This window comes from Gopherus flavomarginatus, chromosome 1, assembly GCF_025201925.1.
Source record: "Gopherus flavomarginatus isolate rGopFla2 chromosome 1, rGopFla2.mat.asm, whole genome shotgun sequence".
Lineage (NCBI taxonomy): Eukaryota > Metazoa > Chordata > Testudines > Testudinidae > Gopherus > Gopherus flavomarginatus.
In genome coordinates this window covers 32,548,332-32,569,412 of record NC_066617.1, presented here as the reverse complement: position 1 = coordinate 32,569,412, position 21,081 = coordinate 32,548,332, and the positions used below count along the sequence as shown (strand labels likewise).

The window sequence follows — 21,081 nt, the reverse complement described above, 5'->3', positions numbered from 1 at the left end:
ATGGACTCACTAATCAAAAGGTTCATTAATCCCTTTAATAATCTTATTATAGCATGTCTAAATATAGTATTTTGCTTGACTACACTTTGATGGTATTATGAAGCCAAGATGCTTGTGAGATGTACTTTAACTGACAGTTAGGACAGCCCAAAGGATTTCAAATGAAGTGATTACTTCAGTATAGATTAAACAGGAACTGCAACTTGGTTCATGTTATTGTGGGTTACACACAAAAAGAAACTTTTCCACTTATAATCATAACTGGTGAGTTGACTGCTTCCTGGAGTTGAACAGACTCTTCTTTACTTTTTCCAGATAGCTCAAGTTCTATGGCCATGCTGTCAAGTGGAGAGTCTGGATATGGATGGCAATCCAATCTCTCTGTTAGGTGACTAAATCTGGTATTGCAGGAGACATATAAAACCCTTGTGATTGTCACAATATCTGAGAATGACTGATGTCTTGCCCAGGCCAGGGCAATCACAATAACCTTGGCTTTGTCTTGTTTAGTTTCCAGTAAACTCTGAATTAGAAGAATTGGGGGAAATGCAGAGGAGACCTACCTCACCGCCTAGAAGAAATACATCCTACCTTGAAGCAAAACCTCTTACATCTGGAGTTGTGTCTTGTTGCAACAAGATACATCTCCGGATACCTCCACAAGGAGGAGATATAGTTTGTTACCAAGTTTTTTAGTAACTACTTGGGCTGATCATGTAAGTTTCTGCTCAGCTGATCGACCAGTATCTTGTCCTTGTTTGCAAGGAAGAGACATTTGGTGTACTACACACCACTCCCACAGAGCGGAAGTGTCTTTCCACAGCTTGCTTGTTTATATAAAATACTGATGTAGTATTGCTGGTAACTACTTGAGCCACTCTGCCATATAGCTGAAGGAGAAAGGACTTGAGAGCCCAAAGTATTGCTCTTAATACTGATATGGAGTTTTTCCTCTCTGAATTTCGAGTAACTGAATTGTCAAATTTTTGTAACAAGCTTCCAGCCCAGATTGGAAGCATCTGAGTCTACTGTGTCTGACAGAGTTGCAGATTTGAATGTGGGGATAGGAACACACCTCTAGGCAGTGTCTGTATTTGGTATATAGTATCTTTTTAGCCAGTGTTGTAGAGGCCTCATCTTTAAATGTGTACATAGTACTATGTATGTCACAGAAGCAATAATGCCACCAAGCTTGAGTAAGAACAGCACTGTTTGATAATAGTTCTCCTGCAGTACTTTTATCGCTGTAAGGATTTTAAAGTGCCTTTCTTCTGGAAGAAGATCTCTGCCCTTTAGAGAACACAAAATTTAAACAACAAAAGGTATGATGTGGGCTGGAGCTATGTGTAATTTCTTCCCATTTATCTTGAACCCCAGTGTCTGGAATAGGGTACATGATTGTGACATCCTGTGAGGATGCCCAGACGAGCCAATTGTGCAAGTAAGGGACCCTAACTTCTCAAATGTGCTATTATTGATTGGCACTTGAGGTGCTGCAGACAAGCTATATGGAATGACAACAAGCCATAAGTATTTTTGATGTGAATATCTGATTGAGCTATGACAATAAGCATTCTGTACAGCAAGAGCCCCAAACCAGCCTTGAATTGATCAGGAGGAAATTATCATGACTTGGATAAGCAAGCAGAGATTGAACTTTCTGTTGAAAGAGTTGAATTTTTGAAGGTCTAAAATGGATCAGAGACCTCCATCTTTCTTTGGAATCAGAAACAACCTGGAATAAAATTCCTTCCTTTGTAACTCTTTGGGAAGTACCTCATATGGCATCCAATGAAATTCTGATCTTAGTATGTCCTCAGGCAAAAGATGTATGAAAAGAGATGGGGAAGGAGAGTTGGGGCAAGGGATAATGTTTAACTGAATGTTGTACAGTCTCCAAGATCCATCAGTCCATGTATATAAGAAACATGAGAGATTGTTTGCAAATGAAGGTAAGCCCTCTTATAGGTTTAAAACTGACCTAATTTTCTTGGGCATCCCATCAAACCTGAGGCTGGTGCAGAGGAAGATGATACAGTGGAACTCCCACTTGCTCATGGTAGCTACGGCTTGCATTGCTGAACAAGAGGATGCTGTTGGTATAGGAATAAAGGCTTGGTATGGTTTCTCTGGCAACAAAACTCTGATTCCCAAAATCTTTTCCTAGGGGGCTGAGAAATCCCCAGAGACCTTGCAGTTGACCTGGCATCCTTCAGTTTTTCTAGAACCTTGTCCGAGAGCTAAATAGCCTCTCACCATCAAACAACAGGTCCTGGATGGAGGTTCTTGTTTCTGTAAGAATTCCAGAACAACATAGATACACGTGGTGCCTCAAAGTAATTGTGGATGCTCCAGCTCTAAATATTATATCAGAAGCATGAAATGATGTTCTCAAGGAATGCATAGCAACTAAATGACCTTTGATAACCAGGGCTTTGGCCAGTTATCTCTGGTCTTCAAGCCATGACTGGGCAAACAGTGCTATTGTACATTACTGCCTGACAACTCACCATTAATTCCCAGCTTGGCAGAGGAAAACATCTTTCTACCCTCTGTATCTAGCTGTTTAATTGCTCTCACAGAAGGGATAGAGTGGACTACACCTTTATCACAGTTATCAAGTGAGCTGCACTTTATACCCCTTCTAGTCTGTCTTGAGTACACTGGCTACCCTCACCCTCTCTCAGTGGTGAAACCACATGGTCCTACTACTCAGACTGGATCTCTGAACTGCAGGCCCCATTTACCAGTTGTGTTAACTTGACAGACAGTACTGGGTCTGGCACTTTTCCTCCAGTAGCTTGTGAAAGAATAAGTTTGCAGGGACAGAAAAACAATTTCTTCACAAAAAAAAAAAAAAAAAAAAAAAGTGTAATTTATTCACCCAAAGGTACATACCAAGCCAAGCAGATGGTATAAATAATTAAAGACTTATACTCTCATTTCCCCTACGTGCACCTTAATATTTCCTTGCCAGCTTGATAAATTCCATATAGCCCAGTTACCTCCCTCTCTAAGCTGGGAGAATCAGATTGCTTGCTGCAGCTTCTGTCTGTCTCGTTTAGCCTGTGTGCCAGGCTCAATCTGCTAACAACCCTTTCTTCCCTTCCTCCATCCCTGCTAGGCTAGAGTCTTTAAGATTTTATTATATGCTTTGATCCTAAGTTTGGCCCAGGAAAATTAAACTTTGTCAGCCTAGTGGGCGCCAGGCCAAGAGTTATTTCCCACTTAATAGCTTTCCCATTGTTCCCAAAGAATGTTGCTTATGATAGCACCTTATCTTTGCCATTGTTTTATTTCCTGTTCGTTTCCTGCTCATAAGTCAACTTCCTGTGACTTAAGTTTATACAGTCAGAGAAGAGAATATCACAGGTAAACTGAGGCATATATATTTACAAATAATACATAATGCCCTCATTCTGCACAACAATCTTTTAGCTCTTTGGGCAGGAGTCACCACTACCAATGAATTTGTAGGAGGAAGGACCATCAAGAAAAAAAGATGACATCAGAAGGCAGCTCCATATAGTTTGCTTTTTTAGAAACTGCCAGTCCTGATCCTCAGTTTAATCAGGTATTTTTTGCTAGCTGTAATAAACTTCCTAGAATTCACTAGGTAATATTACTCCTAGAGGATGAACTCAGAATACTGAAAACTAAGTGTAGTTTCCTCTTGTTACCAAAGGGACATTTAAGGTAGCAGCCATTCTTTCTGCAACCTGGAACATATATTCTACAAGGAGAGGAAGAAGATGATGCACCCACGTTCCTGTGTGAAAAAGTTTGAACATCTGGATCTGGATCTATAGTCAAAGGTTCAATAAGCTCTTCTATAGCTCTACTTCAGACAATGTGCTTGAGACAAATCTCCTGGTCCCTAGCAAGTGTAACAGTTCTAGTGCAGGACATTTCCCTTGAACCTTTTTGGGAGAAGGTTTCCTTTGTGGCTGCCTTTCTTCAGCCCTTTTACATGCAGGATAATATCTATAGGGAAGGCCAATATGGCCACACTGCCCATGGTGGTACCTTCCAGTTCTGCCAGTATCCAGTAGGGAATTCCCTATGATAACCTGTAGTGAGGGAAGGTAATCTCATGGTCTGAAAGGCTGGGACCAAGGGTCTACGTAATACTCTCCAGGAGGGATAGGGCAAGGAAAGGTATTAGTTCAGGATGAAGATGATCTATATAGAGCAATAAGAGGGCTAAAGACCTTCCACCAAGCTTCCATACACATATACACCTGAGGAAGGAAAAGAAGCAGGGTAAGAAGCATGCCTCTTGAACCATGGCTTATCTTTAATTTTCACATATCAGAACCAAGGATCTGTGCAGGGTAATAAAATCCTTAATCAAAAAAGAACTCAAAACTAACTAAACTAAAGAAGGTGATGGCACAGGGAACGATCTATTCCAATGAATCTGGATTGAAGAACCTAAAAGGGGGTTCCTGGTTCACCTGCTATCACAGTTGGAAGGAACTGAGGCAGTTGGCATGCATCACCTTCTTTTGTAGCTCCCACCCTCCAAATGCCCAGAGACATGAGAAGAGAGGCAGAGTGCACAGCAGCATTCCAGCAGACACTGCTACTAGAAGGTTCCCTCAGTCCAAGCCACAGTGTTGGCACATCTCAAGAGTATGAACATGCAGAGGCCACTTGAAAAAGAAAAAAACAGTTACTCACCTTCTCATAATTGTTGCTCTTCAAGATGTGTTGTTCATGTCCATTCCAATCAGGTGTGTGCGTGCACACATGCATGGTGGCCAGAAGATTTTTTGCATAGCATCATCCATCGGGTTGGTCTGGGCGCCTCCTGGAGTCGCACCTTCACCGTACTCAATATAGAGCCCTCCTGACCCGCCACTCCTTTAGTTCCTTCTTGCTGGCTACTCCGACAGAGGGGAAGGAGGGTGGGTATTGGAATGGACATGAACAGCACATCTCAAAGAAGAACAGTTACGAGAAGATAGTAACCATTTTTTCTTCAAGTGCTTGCGCATGTCCATTCCAATCAGGTAACTCCCAAGCCCAAGTTCAGGAAGCAGGGTCAGAGTTGTCCACTGATTTGGATTACTGCTTGTCCGAAGGCCGAATCATCTCTGGCTTGGCTGGGTAATCGCATAGTGTGTGGTGAAAATGAGTATGGAGGACCACGTCGCCACTCTGCAGATTTCCTGGGTGGGAACCTGAGCCAGGAACGCTGCAGATGAAGCCTGCGCTCTGGTGGAGTGTGCAGTGATCAGAGGTGCAGAAACACATGCCAGGCTGCAGCACTTACAAAACAGGATGCTATTCATGATGAGATGCACTGGTATGACACAGGTTGACCTTTCATCCTGTCCGCCACTGCCACAAATAACTGGACCGGTTTTGTTCTCTCAACGTAAAAGGCCAGTGCCCTGTGGACATCCAAAGAGTGGAGTGTCTGCTCCCTGCCGCTGGAATGTGGCTTAGGGTACAATACTGGGAGAAAGATGTCCTGGTTGATGTGAAACTTTGACACAACCTTCGGGAGGAAAGCAGAATGAGGCCTGAGCTGAACCTTGTCCTTATAGGACACGATGTAGGGAGGGTCCGATGTTAGGGCTCTGAATTCAGACACCCTCTTGGCTGAGGTTATTGCTACAATGACCACCACCTTGTAAGAGAGGTAGAGCAGGGAGCATGTTGCTAACGGTTCAAAGGGGCCCCCCCATGAGCCTAGAAAGGACCAAGTTGAGGTCTCAGGCAAGGATAGGCTGACGGACATTAGGGTATAGCCTGTCAAGCCCTTTTAGGAATCAGCTGACCATGGTGCTAGCAAAACACAGAGCGGCCCTGCGTGCCTAGGTAGAAGGTCGAGATGGTGGCTAATTGCACCCTTATCAAAGACAACATAAAGGGTTTCTTACTGCTAAGGAGGACCTGTCTAACCTGGTCTGAACAGGAAAGCTCCAACAGATTTAACAATGTAGCTTCCATGCCTTGAGATGAAGGAATTGGAGGTTCAGGTGTTGGAGATGTCCATGATCTTGTGTGAGAAGCTCTGGGAAGAGTGGCAAGGTAATTGGGGCTCCCACAGAACATCGAGGAGAGATGTGTATCAGTGCTGACGGGGCCAGGGTAGTGCTATCAGTATGACCCGAGCTCCATCTCTGCGGATCTTGAGAAGCAGCTTGTGAATGAGTGGTCTGGGTGGAAAGAGAGAGAACCTCCACAATGGAGGAGGAACAAATCCACACTGGAGCCCGGGCTGTGATTCTGGAAGGAGCAGAAAAGCTGGCACTTCCTGTTGCGTTGTGTGGCAAAAAGCCCTACCTGGGGAAAACTCCATCCCTGGAAGATTGAAATTGTGACGTCCGGGTAAAGGGACCACTCGTGGCTGTGAAACGTCCTGCTGAGGTGGTCTGCCAGCGTATTCTGTATCTCGGGGAGGTATGACGCCTGCAGGAGTATTGAATGTTCTACACAGAAGGACCAAAGCATGAGGGATTCCTGGCACAGGGGAGAGGAGTGTGCACTCCCGAGGCGCACCGCTCTCAGCTCTCTGACATTGATGTGGAGACCCAGATCTGCTTGAGAACAGAGGCCTGGGGTCTTGTGGTCTCCCCAGATGAACTCCCCAGCCCAAGTCTGATGCATCTGTCACCAGTGACAGAGATGGCTGTGGGGTGATAAAGGGAGCCCTTGAGCACACCTCCTGAGCATCGATCCACCATAAGAGGGAGTCGAGGACCAGGCGAGGCAGGGTCATGATCCTCTCCAAGTTGTTCTGGGCTGGGCGATACACTGATGAAAGCCACAACTGAAGCCGTCAAAGCCTGAGTCTGGCATGCTGCACCACGTAGGTACAGGCAGCCATGTGTCTGAATAGTTTCAGGCAGTTCCTTGCTGTAGTGGTGGGGAACTATCTGAGGTCTTGAATTATATCGTTCAGGGCTCGAAACCATGCCTCCAGCAGGAATGCCCTGGCTTGAGTCGAGTCCTGTACTGCCCCATGAACTCTATCCTCTGGACAGAGTTAATTTTGCTTTGTTTAGAAGACGACCCATGCTGTTGAAGGTGGCTCTGATCAATCTGACCTGACCTTTCAGTTGGGTCCTGAAGTGGCCTTTGATCAGCCAGTAGTTGAGTTACAGAAATACCTGTACCTGATGCCTTCACAATAACGCGACGACTGCCATGTACTTGATGAAGACTTGAGGTGCTGCTGACAACTTGAGGTGCTGCTGACAGGCTGAACAGGACGACAGTAAATTGATAGTGAGTACTGTTGACCACAAATCTGAGGTACTTCCTTTGGGGCTGAGAGACTGCGATATAAAAATGTGTGTCCTTCAAGTCGAGGGCAGCATACCAGTCTGCTGGAACTAGCGAGGGGATGATAGAGGCTCACAAGACCATGCAGAACCAGAGAGTTTCTTCACGAACTTGCTGAGTTCTCACAGGTCCAGGAGAGGCCTGAGGCCGCCTTTGGCTTTAGGTATTAGGAATACCAAGAATAAAAGCCCTTGCTCTTGTGTCCTTGAGCAACTGTCTCCACTGACCCTAGCGATAGGAGCAACTGAACCTCCTGGAGAGGCTTGTGAGAAGGGTCCCTGAAGAGGGACAGGGAAGGAGGGTGGAAAGGCGAGAGGGAACAGAATTGGATGGAGTATCCCTTCTCTATCGTGCGGCGCGCCCAGTGATCCGAAGTGATACGGGACCATGGATGGTAGAAAGCAGACAGTCGGGAGGAAAAGGTAAGGTGGGGTAGATCCAGTCCCTGATTTGGTGGGCCATCCTCGGCCGCACCTTCAAAAGGCCACTTTAGCGCCAGAAGGTGGTTTGGGTTGGCCAGAGTCCTAGCCTGAAGATGGATGTTGTTTCCTCCTGCCACTCCTGTTTCTCCTCTGAGAACCATCCTAGCAGTTGGAGTCTTGGAGGAGGTTGCAGTCTAAAGTGTCTCCGCTGTGTGGTGGGAGTGTGCAGGCCCAAAGACTTGAGGGTGGCCCACGAGTCTTTCAGACCGTGTAGCCTCTTGTCTGTCTTCTCAGAAAAAAGCATCAGACCCTCAAATGTTTGGGGCTCTCTCTTGTCTCTCCCTGACCTCGATCTTTGCCTCCTACTCCTCCTAGATCGGTAGGAGTCAGACTCTGACTCCAAGGTCTCTGAGACTGAAGACCATGAAGGAGCCGAGTCTCGGTGCCTTGAGTGTCGAGAGCTCAGGGAGTGAGTAGGTTCTCTGTCTCAATGCCAAAGGATATTGAGAGGGGGAGTGCCTGGACATCATTGCTGGCGTCCCTCTTGACTGCACTTGGGGGTGGGGTGGGACCACCAATGATGAAGTTCCTCCCTCCTCGAGGGTGAGAACAGTGCTGTAAGGTGCAGCAGCTTCGAAAGCTTCTGGCATCGAAGGGAGCTATAGCTGCTGGCCCATAGGAACCGGTGACCATGGGCAGGAGTCGACGCGGTCCCGGTAGGGGATCCGGAGCTGTGGCCCACCAGGGGTCTCACTTCTCTGGATTTAGCCGGGGGTGACCGACTGTCCAGCTTCTTTTTCTTCTGAGGCACTGGCGAGTGGCATTGGTGCCTGCTCTCTGATGGGCCTTGGGAGGTGCCGTGCCTGTGCCAAGTGTCCTGGGATGAGTCTTTTCTCAGCGCCAAGCTTGAGAACGGTGCTAGGATGCTCCCTATTGAGGAGGATGTGTTAGGAACTGGGTCCCCTGAGCTCAGGTCCAAATAGGGGCATAGAGCTTCCTTCACGAGGATCACTTTAAGCCGCTGTTCCCTTTCTTTAAGAGTTTTAGGGTGGAACTCGTGGCAGATCATACGGCGATCCTTTTGGTGAGCCTCCTCTAGACAACATAAGCAGGAGGAGCGCGGATTGCGCTTCGCGCAGGCCACACAGTTTTTAAACCCCAGGAACTGCAGCATACCACAGCTCTGGGGAGTCGAAATGGGGAGGAACCTCTAACAACTCTAATTATTAACAACTAAGGTAAACTATATAAAAAGAACTGTACAACGTGCTTGCTAAGCAAGGACTACGGCAAGTTCCAGCCAACTGTCACTGGCGGTAAGAAGGAACTGAAGGGATGGCGGGTCGACAGGGCTTTATATTGAGCGCCATGAAGGCGCGACCCCATGGGGCGCTCAGACCGACCAGACGGATGCCGTTATGGAAAAAATTACTAATTACTAGTTACTAAAGAACTGTAGAATGTGCTTGCTAAGCAAGGACTATGGAAAGTTCCAGCCAACCATCACTGGTGGTAAGAAGGAACTGAAGGGGTGGGGGGTCAGCAGGGCTCTATATTGAGCGCCATGAAGGTGCGACTCCAGGGGGCGTCCAGACCGATCAAACAGATTCTGCTATGGGAAAGATCTTCTGGCCACCGTGCACATGCACGCACGTACACACACACACACACCCCTCTGCTTGGAACGGACATGAACAAGCACTCAAAGAAGAATTAGGCATTACATTGTACCCTGAAGGTCACTATATTTGGAATCTGTTGGGCTGCCAAAGGCAATGGATAGTCTGTATAATTATTTACATTTTAGGGCAATATGTAATTTAAAACAATTTCTGCTCTGCAATTGGACATACAAGCCTTAGTAAACTAGAAATAAGGCACAGGATTTAGAGTTCCTAATAAAGTATTTTAAATAAACAAACGGAAAATAGAACATAAAAAAGCATTATTTTAAGTTCTATGGGTACTATGTTGGATACATCAGTAAAGATACAAACAAGTAACTACTGCAAAAACTGAGGAAAAAATGAGAAAAACTGTTATCCAGTAAAAAAAAAAAAAAAAAAAAAGTCAAAAAACAGTTAAATAAAATATTCAGCATGAAACTAGCAATTACTCAAAATTAAAGCCCTTAACAAATCCCTTCAAGCCTCTACATACTCCATCCTGTTTATGCTTTTTACCAAATACCTTGCTTTATTGATCCCTACACTTAGTTTTTGCTTTCTTGACTTTGTACCTTCTCTTATGTTACCATTTACACTTGGAAAAAATTTCCACTTTCCAATAAACACCATCCTTCTATTTAGTAATCTCCTCAAAACTCCCTTCAGGACTTAATCATTCCTTGTTATCCATAACAACCTCTCCTCACTCGCCCCTTCCTTCCCTGATCCCTACAGCTTTTTCTCATTTAGACACTCAGGAGTATCACTTGGCTGTGACAATCTTTTAAAACATTTTTAAATTTAAATTTAGCCTCTCTTCTGGGGCTATTCCTTTTCATACCAGATATTATTTATTCCAATCAACTTTTTTTTTTAATTGTTTTAGCCACACATTAAGTACAAAATAGACAAACTCTGAATTAAAAAGCTAAAACTACAACTATTTCTTTTGCTTGCTGCTGTTCTTGCTACTCACTTCTCCCTCTCAAAAATCTCATAACGGACATATAACCCTGTAACTCACATAGTAAAACAATTTACTAGTATTTGGGGACTAAGAAACTCAGTAGAGATTAATATTGATTAATTTGGGGAACAATAAGAGTAGGTTCCATATGAACTTCTCTGTGCTCCAAATTGTTTTTCATTTCTCTATTATTCAGTTTAATAGTAACTGAAAAAGAACAATTAAGTGAAGCAATAAATAAAGAATTTCATACAAAGGTAACTGTGTTCCTATTTCTTTTACCCCATTTGTAAACTGTATCTTTAAAAAACTGGTCCAATATCAAAATTACATTAGTACCATAAAAACAAATTGTTTAAGCAGCAATGCAAACATTCATTTACCCTGCAACAGTTCAGCTCCTCTGCTGTCAATATGATTGTTCCACAATTCTTCCCTGGAATTCCTCTGAAAACAAAGAGCAAACAGATACCTCAGAATGATTTAATACCATTTAGCGAAAACTTCCCATGCCAGCAGTCAAAATTCCACAGACATGATTTTAAGTGTCTTATCATAAAGGAAGCCCTAAATAGTTTGTATTTCATGGCTAGGTGGTATAAAGCCATAAATTAATATCCTCCATGAGACAGGCTACAGCTAATTCAAGCTGAACATTAGAATGTGCCATTGCTGGTCAGACTGCTGAAAGAGGACTCGATCTTCTTGTATTTTAAACAGTATAATTGGTATCTTGAAACACAAGTGTTTGTCTCCAACTGTGATGTGCAAGGATTGGGATTAAAGACAATGAACAGGGTTCAAAGAAAGTGAGAGAGTATCTTAGGAATGTGGTAAATGGACTTATTTCTTTGATAAAATAATTAGTTTAGAGCTTCAAATTAGAGAAGAGATAGCAAAAATCTGGTCACTTCAACTCTTCAACTCTTCCACCAGATGTGCTAAAAAAGGCTGCTGAGAAGTTGGAAAAAAATGCAATTTAACAGTTCTTAAAAAGGTATTACTGTTTCTTGAGGAATTTGTTCGAACAAAACTCCAAAAACAATTTGGAAGATAATGAAATGCCTTTATTTTGTGATGTCTTACTACAAAGTGTTTAGTTATGTATAATTGCTACCATTATGTTAGAAGCAGTAGCTATAAAATAACTTTTAATGCAACAAACTAAAAAAAAGCAAGAGAGGAAATAATTAGGGCTATCAAGTGATTAATCATGCTGTTAAACAATAAAAGAATACCATTTATTTAAATATCTTTGGATGTTTTCTACAATCAAATATATTGATTTTAATTACAACACAGAATACAAAATATACAGTGCTCACTTGTTATATTTTCACTGTAAAAAAATACTATATTTCAATCAATGTAATACAAGTACTGTAGTGCAATCTCTTTATCATGAAAGTTGAACTTTCAAATATATAATTATGTACAAAAAACAAACTGCATTCAAAAATAAAACAATGTAAAAAATTTTAGAGCCTGCAAGTCCACTCAGTCCTACTTCTTTGTTCAGCCAATCACAGAGACAAACAAGTTTGTTTACATTTGCAGGAGGTAATGCTGCTCACTTCTAGTTTACAATGTTACCTGAAAGAGAGAACAGCTGTTCGCATGGCACTGTTGTAGCCGGCGTCACAAGATATTTACATGCCAGATGCACTAAAGATTCATATGTCCCTTCATGCTTCAACCACCATTCTAGAGGACATGCACCCATGCAGATGAAGAGTTCTGTTCGATAATGATCCAAAGCCGTGCAGACCAACGTATGCTTTTTTTCATAATCGGAGTCAGATGCCACCAGCAGACGACTGATTTTCTTTTTTTGGTGGTTCAGGTTCTATATAGTTTCCACAATGGAGTGTGGCTCTTTTAAAACTTATGAAAGCATGCTCTACATCTCATCCCTCTCAGATTTTGGAAGGCACTACAGCTTTTTAAACCTACGGTCAAGTGCAATAGCTATCTTTAGAAATCTCACGTTGGTACCTTCTTTGCATTTTCTCAAATTTGCAGTGAAAATTTTCTTAAAACGAACATGTTCTGGGTCATCATCCAAGACTGCTAAAACATGAAATATATGGCAGAATGTGGGTAAAACAGAACAGGAGACATATAATTCGCCCCCACAGAGTTGAGTCACAAATTTACTTAAACGCATTAATTTTTTTCATGAGCATCGTCAGCATGGAAGCAAGTCCTCTGGAATGATGGCCAAAGCATGAAGGGGCATACGAATGTTAGCCATATCTCGCAGATAAACACCTTGCAATGCCGACTACAAAACTTGTTTCTCTGAGTGACTGGCTGAACAAGAAGTAAGACTGAGTGGACTTGTAGGCTCTAAAGTTTTACATTATTTTGTTTTTGAGTGCAGTTATGTAACAAAAAAAAAATCTACATTTGTAAGTTGCACTTTCACAGTAAAGAGATTGAACTAGAGTACTTATATGAGTTGAACTGAAAAATACTATTTCATTTACTATTTTTATAATGCAAATATTTGTAATAAAAATAATATAAAGTAAGCACTGTACACTTTGTATTCTGTGTTGTAACTGAAATCAATATATTTGTGGATGTTTTTCTACATTTTCAAATATTAATAATTTTCAATTGGTATTCTATTATTTAACAGTACGATTAAAATTGCAATTAATTGGGATTAATTTTTGGAGTTAATCATGTGAATTAACTGCGATTAATCGACAGCCCTAGAAATAATATATTGTTTTTATGGGAGAAAGGTACAGTATAGATTCTTATACCAGAGACCTATATTAAATAAGACTATAAAGGACAGACATCTTGTTTGACAGTAGCCAGTGCCAGATGGTTCAGAGGTAGGTGTAAATACTCAGCATTCACTTATTTGCACAATATTATCCCATACATGGGTAATTTCTTTCCGACTCTTGCCTATGATCAGTTTATATCATAAAACATGAGCCTTAATAGTCACTATTGTAATGTTATCCAAGCCAATAAATCTCAAGTGTCTCCTTCTTGTGGTGCAGAGAGTGAAGATGTGTCAAAAAGTGCATTGAGTTACTAAGTCTCATCCAGACACAGAAGGTAATGGATGTGGGTATCAATCTCTGGTATGATAGCCACACCTCTTGAAGTCCTTATGGCGTCAAAGGGACAAGTAAACTATCGTACACTACTCTATGCAAACCACTTACAATAAAATCTTAAGATAGACTTAAGGAAAAACCTAGTCTAGAAGACACAAATAAAAGTCTCATTTGCTCTTTGCAGTGGTGGCAGAGGAAATGAAGCAGCTGGAAGGTAAATTCTGTTCCCAGAGCACAGCAATGACATCACCTTTGCATAGGAACTGTCATGCATTTCCAATTGATACAAAGCTTTTCAAGGTAGTTCTGTAGATTGAATATAGTGCTTGTGATGTCAATTAATTGGAATACCCCTATAATTCACCATTTTATGGAAAAGGTAATTTAGAAATGTCTTACAATGTTAAACTTTGACTGGAAACAGTTTTCATAACCCTCTCCTGTAAAACCAAGCTCTCCAGGCAGTCTGAGTCTAACTAAACAGGTTTTGAAGGAAAGGAAATTTTTAAAAAGTAATCCCTGAAATACACACAGACCTTAAAATGTCTTTTCATACCATGACACAATATTTTAGGCTTGATACTTCAATAGTTTTTATAGGACAAGAAGTTCTTTATTCTAATGAAAAATTGGAAATCTGCCCTTTCTGGTGCATCACACAGTAACCAATTCTAGCTGTACTGGCTCAAGGATGCATCTGATCTTAAATTTGTCATCAACCCGAGGCTGAAAATTGCCCATGCTGGGCTGTATATCACTGTACTTTGGAGTGTGGATTCCACATTTGAGGGAAAAGGAAAAATTCTCTCTGGCACAGGAAACACACACACACACACACACACACTTTTAGTTATATAATTGTACCAGTTAATATAAAATGTTTTAGTCAAAATTAATTAGCTCTTTGCAAAGTCACAAATTATTTCCCGCCTCAGAATTTTTATTAATCAAGTTAATTCTCTCTAAAATGATTATCTTTTACTTTTTGTTAATAAATTTGTCACATCATAAACAAAGTCTGAATTAAAATTAAGGATTTGTTCACAGATTTTGAACTCTAATTATCAAGAAATCAAATTCTTTTTTAAAAAAGTCATCCTAATGAAATCAGATTTCTTTAAACTACCAAAAGTAGAACAAAAATGACATGTTTATCTAAATTAATTCAGGGAAGCTAAAACAAGATGCTTATTGTAATGCTATGGAATAATAATCTGATATACTGATTTTTACACTAGAGCAGCAATTTCATACAACAATCTCTTACTGTATATATTTACTATCATATGTGATAAACTAGGAATGTTCTTAATGTTTTCTCTGAATACTGTGTTGGTGCCTCAATGTCCCCTACGCAGTTCCAGAGCATCGCCCGGTGACTCCGTGACATCATATCTAATAAGTAGTAAAGGGCTTCGATTCTTGGAATATATCTTGCAGGATTCTCACTTCTGGGTTTCAGCATCTAAGTCTGATATAGGTGAAACTGCCTGAAAGTACCACTGTCTCATAAAGGTGTGAGCCAACCTCTCCTCCACACACTTCTTACCTGCACCTACAGCTACTGGCTTAAATGTTACAATTAGTTTGTGACTGATCTCCTTCAAATTAAGCCAATCACCATCTATTTGGAAAATCAGGCCTCAAAAGCAAAAACAATAAACTCAGTACATGCACATACATAACCTAATCAGTAACACACACACACTCCACACTTTGAGGGGTGATGGGAGAGTGAGAATCTTGCAAGATGATGATATCTCTAATGAAACAGAATGGAATCTAAGTAGTTTTCTGTCCTCTGAAGATATCATCTGTGCAGAATTCTTACTCCTGGAAAGCAATGAGCTCAAGGATGTCCAAAGGAAAATATTATATAGTAACTATTAAAACAGTTGAAAGAACAAAGACAAATACCATCAAGGAACAAGGTTTTTGTTCTTTTCCTTATTTATTAAATAAAAGCAGTAAAAATTACCTCCCAAACACATCAGTCTTCACCAACAAAAAGCTGAGAAGATGCAGAACATGACCCAAGAACCAGAAAAACCATTCTAAAAATCTTATCAACCCAATGGAGGGACATGCCGAAGAAACAAAAATTCCAGAAAGTGGGAGTGACTAGACTCTCATGCCTTGGAAACAGAACTACAGAATTGCAAGATCAAAGCAGAAATACTCTGTATGGTATTCAAAAGTGGTTAGAGAACTGGTGCACTCTCCCTTTAACACAGGCACGGGGAATGACTCTTATATTGGCCACCTCTGAGACAGAAAGCAAGAGCAAGACAGCAGGTATGCCAACGCAATGAGCTAGGCTGCTACGGCCAGAATATGAATTTGTATATAGATGTTCTTGTAAATAAACCCTGTTTAGTTTACCCTATCCTGTGTGGACCTTCATTCCGGTGAGCAGTCTGAGTAAAGACAGTACAGAGTCTTTAGAGATGGAGTACAAGCAGTACTGTCTAGTAGAGCTGGACAGATAGTTGATTTTTCAGATTTGCCCACAAACTTAAAAAAAAAAAAAAACCCAGAAAAAATATTTTGTGTTCTGAAAATGTTCGGAATTTGTCAGCAAATTGCAAGTCTGTTTCAGGCCAACAAATGTGTGTGTGTAGCCCAGTGGTTAGGGCACTTCCTGGGATGTGGGAGACCCAGGTTTGAATCCCCTCTCTTTAACAAGGACTTGAAACTCAGGTCCATTAGATCTTCCCCCTGCCAGGTGGACATCTTAATCATCAGACTACAGGCTATTTTGCTCAGTCTCTCCTGGTGAAACTGTTCACTGGACCAGAGAGAAGTAGTAGTTAATCACCTTGTGCAGTAATGATGGTCTGACATCAAACATGTGCAACATTGCTTCTCGAGAGTCATGATGTAGCTTGGGATAGAAGGCAGGTAAGTGTATGGTTTGGTTAATATGAAAATTTGTAGCCACTTTAGGCAAGAATTTTGGGTGAGGATGCAACATGATTGTGTCTTTGGTAAATACAGTGTACGGTGGTTCAGCCATCAATACTCCTATTTCGCTGACACATCTTGCAGACATGATTGCCACTAGGAATGTGACTTTCATTGACATATGTAGGAGCGAGCAGGTTGCTTAGAGGTTGGCGTACTTCTGAGTACATGTTCTGTATATCTGCTAGAAAGCTCCGTGTAATCAGGTGAGCGAATATTGAAGCCCCTTCTGTCCGTTTGTGGAGGGCCATGAGGGCAGCCAGGTGCACTTTAATAGAATTTAAGGCTGATCTCATTCCTTCAGTTCTAGTAGGTAGTCTAGGATCATAGATAGAGGCGCCATTGTCATGTCCAGCTGTTTTTGCTGACACCAAAGGGAGACTCTTCTCCGCTTGTGGCATTAGGTATTTCTAGTTGTGAGGCGACTGCTATTTAGTAAGATCTGTTTTACTTTTTCCAAACAGTTCAATTCCCATGTTGGAACCAGAGAGGAGCCATGCTTTGAGATGGAATTTCACTGGGTCTTGATGGAGCGTCAGGCCATTGTTCTAGAACAGGAGGAGATCTGCCTGGAAAGGCAGCATTTGTGGGGCACAGACTGCTAGACGTTGAGATAGGGAAACCAAGTCTTTCTGGGCCACGTGGGAACAATGAGAATGATGTATACTCTGTCGAGTCGTATCTTGCAGATGACACTTGGGATCAGTGGTATCAGCGGAAAGGCGTACATGAGTGACACATTCCACGAGATGAGGAAGGCATCTCCTAATGATCCTGGTGCCAGGCCTGCCCTGGAGCAAAACAGTGGACATTTGTGATTTGTCGCTGAGGCGAAAAGGTCAATTACTGGGTGACCCCATTTTTGGAATATCGTGCTGAGAACACTGTCGTGGATTTCCTACTCATCTTCCTATGGGAAGTGCCTGCTGAGATTGTCGGCTGCAGTGTTTTGGCATCCTGGTAGGTATGATGCTGTGATGTTTATATTGTTGCGGATGCAGAAATTCCATAAATTCATGGCTTCTACGCATAGCTAGTGAGACCTGGCTCCTCCTTGGTGAACAATGTAAAACATGTATGCCACATTGTCGGTGAGAATAGAGATTGAGGTTTCTCGTATGAGTGGGAGGAAGTGTTGGCATGCATTGTGTACCACGCGGAGTTCCAGGAGATTGATATGTAGTCAGATTTCCATCACGGACCACTTGCCTTGTACATTGTTGTGACCCAAGTGGGTGTCCCAACAGGCATCTGTTGTAATAGTCACCGGGGGGGGGGGGGTCTTGCTGAAAGGGAATCCCGGAGCATACATTCCCTGGCTGGGTCCATCATTGTAGGGAGAGGATAACTCTTGGTGGCAGTATCACACATCTGTTGAGAGAGTCTTTGCTGGGTCCATAGACCATGCTCAACCAGTGCTGCAGACAGTGCATATGGAGTCTGGAATACTTTACTACAACAGTCGTGCTGTCATATGTCCCAGAATCTGAAGGCATGTCCTCACTGAAGTTTGCAGGCTGATGGTCATTGTGGAAATAAGACTGGTCAATGCAGTGAATCCGTGGTTTGGAAATACTGCCTTGGCTTGTATGGAGTCTAGGTAGGCTCCGATAAACTCCAATCGCTGGGTTGGTTCCAGGGTGGATTTCTTTTCATTTGTTTATCTGTAGACCTAGCTGGTGAAACAGGTCTACTGTGGTCTTCAGCATGCCTGCTGTTTCTTATCAGTTGGCATCCTTGAGAAGGAAATCGTCCAAATAGAGAAGATTGTGACTCCTTTGTGTCATAAATGTGCTGCTACTACTGCGAGCATTTGAGAACACACGGGGAGCGGTGGACAGTCCAAAGGGAAGGACCCTGTATTGGTAGTGGTTGGGTCCTACTGTGAACTGCAGGAACCGTCTGTGGGCAGGATGTATTGTAAATGGAAGTATGCATCTTGGAGCTCGAGGGCTGCAAACCAGTCCCCCTCCATCACCCATCTAGCACTGGGATTATTGTGGCCAGCATGATCATTTTGAACCTGTGGTTGCATAGGAACCTGTTGAGCTTTCGGAGATCTAAGATTGGTCTCCATCCCCCTCCTTTCTCCTCTGTCAGAAAATATCTAGAATAAAAACCCCTCCCTCAGTATTGATGCGGTACTAGTTCTACAGCACCCAGCAGTAGGTGCCTGTTGCAGATGGTGCTCATGAGAGCGGTCCCTGAAGAGGAATGGAGAAGGGATGAGGGAGGGGGTGACACCTGTGAAAGGAATGGTGTAGCCGGATTCTGTGATCTCCAAAACTCATTGATCTGTGGTTATCACAGCCCAGGCATGGTAAAATGGGTGTAGAACATAAGATTGGCCATACTAGGTCAGACCAAAGGTCCATCCAGCCCAGTATCCTGTCTACCTACAGTGGCCAATGCCAGGTGCCCCAGAGGGAGTGAACCTAAAAACAGGTAATGATCAAGTGATCTCTCTCCTGCCATCCATCTCCACCCTCTGACAAACAGAGGCTAGGGACACCATTCCTTACCCATCTTGGCTAATAGCCATTAATGGACTTAATCTTCATGAATTTATCTAGTTCTCTTTTAAACCCTGCTTTAGTCCTAGCCTTCACAACCTCCTCAGGCAAGGAGTTCCACAAGTTGACTGTGCGCAGTGTGAAGAACCACCAAAATTGTGGAATGAGATATCTGTTGGTGCTAGAGGTGTGGGGAGGTCATGCGTACCCTCGACCAAGACTTCAAAATTGTGGCTTAGATGCAGACGGATGGGTGGACAAGGCCTAGTTCTGTGGAGCTCGTCGCCTCTGTGTCCGTTGTTTGGGTCTGTTCTGAGTGAAGTATTGTGGTTGTTGACAGTTAAATGAGGTGTGTCGTGACCTCTGGTATGGTGTAAAGCGAGGGCATTTGTCAGGCAGTGGGTGTATGCCTAGTATACACAGCATCGCTCAGGAGGCCTTCACGGTACAGAGGACGTCGTTTGTTTGAGACTAGAATCGTTTATCCCTATCGAAGGAGAGGTCCTCCACTATTATTTGCAGTACTTTTGGAATTCCCGAAGCCTGCAACCATGATGTTCTTCTCATAACCACAGCTGTTGTGGTTGTTCAGGCAGCTGCATCCACTACATCCGTTGAGGCTTGCAGTGCTGTGCGGGCTATTAACTGACCCTCGTTGATAATGGCATAGAGTTGAGGACGTTTATGCTTGGGAAGGTCCTCCATGAGCTCTTGTATTTTACTATAGTTAGAGTAGTCATAATTTGCTAGTAGAGCAGAATAGTTGGTAACTCTAAGCAGAAGGGTGGCTGACGAATAAACTTTCTGCCCAAAGAACTTCTTGTGTTCTTTACCTGGCAGTGAGGAGCAGAAATGAGGCTATTTACTGCACTGATTAGCAGCCTCTACCAACAGAGAGCAGGCTTGATGGTGTGAAAACAAAAATTCCATGCTTTTGGCTGGAACGAAGTATTTTCTGTCAGCCCTTGTTGGTGGGTGGTGCTGATGCTGGTGTTTGCCATATTACCTCCACAGGTTCCATTATAGCCTCATGCACGGGGAGGGCAATCTTGGTCGATGATGCCGGTTGTAAGATTTTTAACAACCTATGGTGTTTCTCCTGCACCTCATGTAAGGCAATTTCTTGGCTGTTTGCTACTCTTTTGAAGAGTTCTTGCAACTGTTTCAAGTCATCTGGTGCTGTAGGGGCAGACGGTGTCACTGCTTCATCTGGCGCAGAAGATGAGTGTGGGGCAGGTGGTGAATCATCCAGATCTGCCTGTAATAGTAACTCTTCCTCTTCTCTCTCTGTCTTGGGGTGCGGGGGCGGAGGGTCAGAGGTTTCTCTGTGTGGTAATGATGGGTGTACTCTGAAACTTCTTGTTGCTGGGGAAGGGGGACCAGAATAGGGGTTCTGATACGGCCAAAGACCCCATTGTGGCCACTGCATGGGGTAAAGTGGTAATGGGTAAGGTCAGTGCTGTGCATAGTAGGGCTGTGAATGCTTAGAGGGATGAGGCTTAGGCTTCACAGCGTTCCACGTAGGTCTCATCTGTGATGGGACAAACGTTGAGAGGAGAAGCAGTTGTCCTGCACGTCTCCTTCATGCATAGTGGTGAGGGAGAGTGGTGCAGGGGATGAAGGATGATATTGTGCTATGTAGTTCGGGGAGTGCTCGGTGCCAAGCAGTGGTGACTGCGGTGCTGAAGAAAAACGGCTATGTCCTCAGTATGCAGGAGTTGTGCTGGTCCTGCCTTGGGGTTGCGGTCAACCGTTGGAGTGCTGACCAGTGCCAGGTTTGGTTTGTTAGCAGGCATCAAGTCTTGGGCTGGTGCCGGTGGTGGTAGCATTGATCACGGTGCCACTGCCTGTGCTGCGCTCGCAGTGGGGTAGTTGGTGCCATGGAGGACACTTGACGTCTCAACTCTGGTGCCGTGCGTTGGGGTTTACTAAGGGATGGTGCTGGAGGAGCCCGGTGCCTCGTAAGTGCTCACTCTGGATGAGTGGAGCAGTGAGGAAGCTGGGGAAGCTCTCTTTTTCTGAGACACTCTTGCTGGAGAGGTCGAGGCTCACTTCTTGAGATTTTGGAAGTCAGAGCCTTATCAGAGCTCAGGAATCTCAGTTTATGAGGCTCCCCGGAGGACGTCTCTTGCTGAGGTTGGAGGGATTTCTCCAGTAGCCGCATTT

General features: G+C 43.3%; 1 protein-coding gene across 5 annotated transcripts in view; it reads right to left on the bottom strand.

Annotated features, from left to right (window-relative positions):
- The window catches only part of CPNE8 (copine 8), a 269,466-nt gene that overhangs the window by 150,308 nt on the left and 98,077 nt on the right, over positions 1-21,081 (bottom strand). For all 5 annotated transcript variants that reach the window (XM_050936193.1, XM_050936194.1, XM_050936195.1 and 2 more), the window contains one exon: positions 10,739-10,802. In XM_050936193.1, the coding sequence (XP_050792150.1) occupies positions 10,739-10,802 (64 nt within the window). The remainder of the gene's footprint in view (positions 1-10,738; positions 10,803-21,081) is intronic.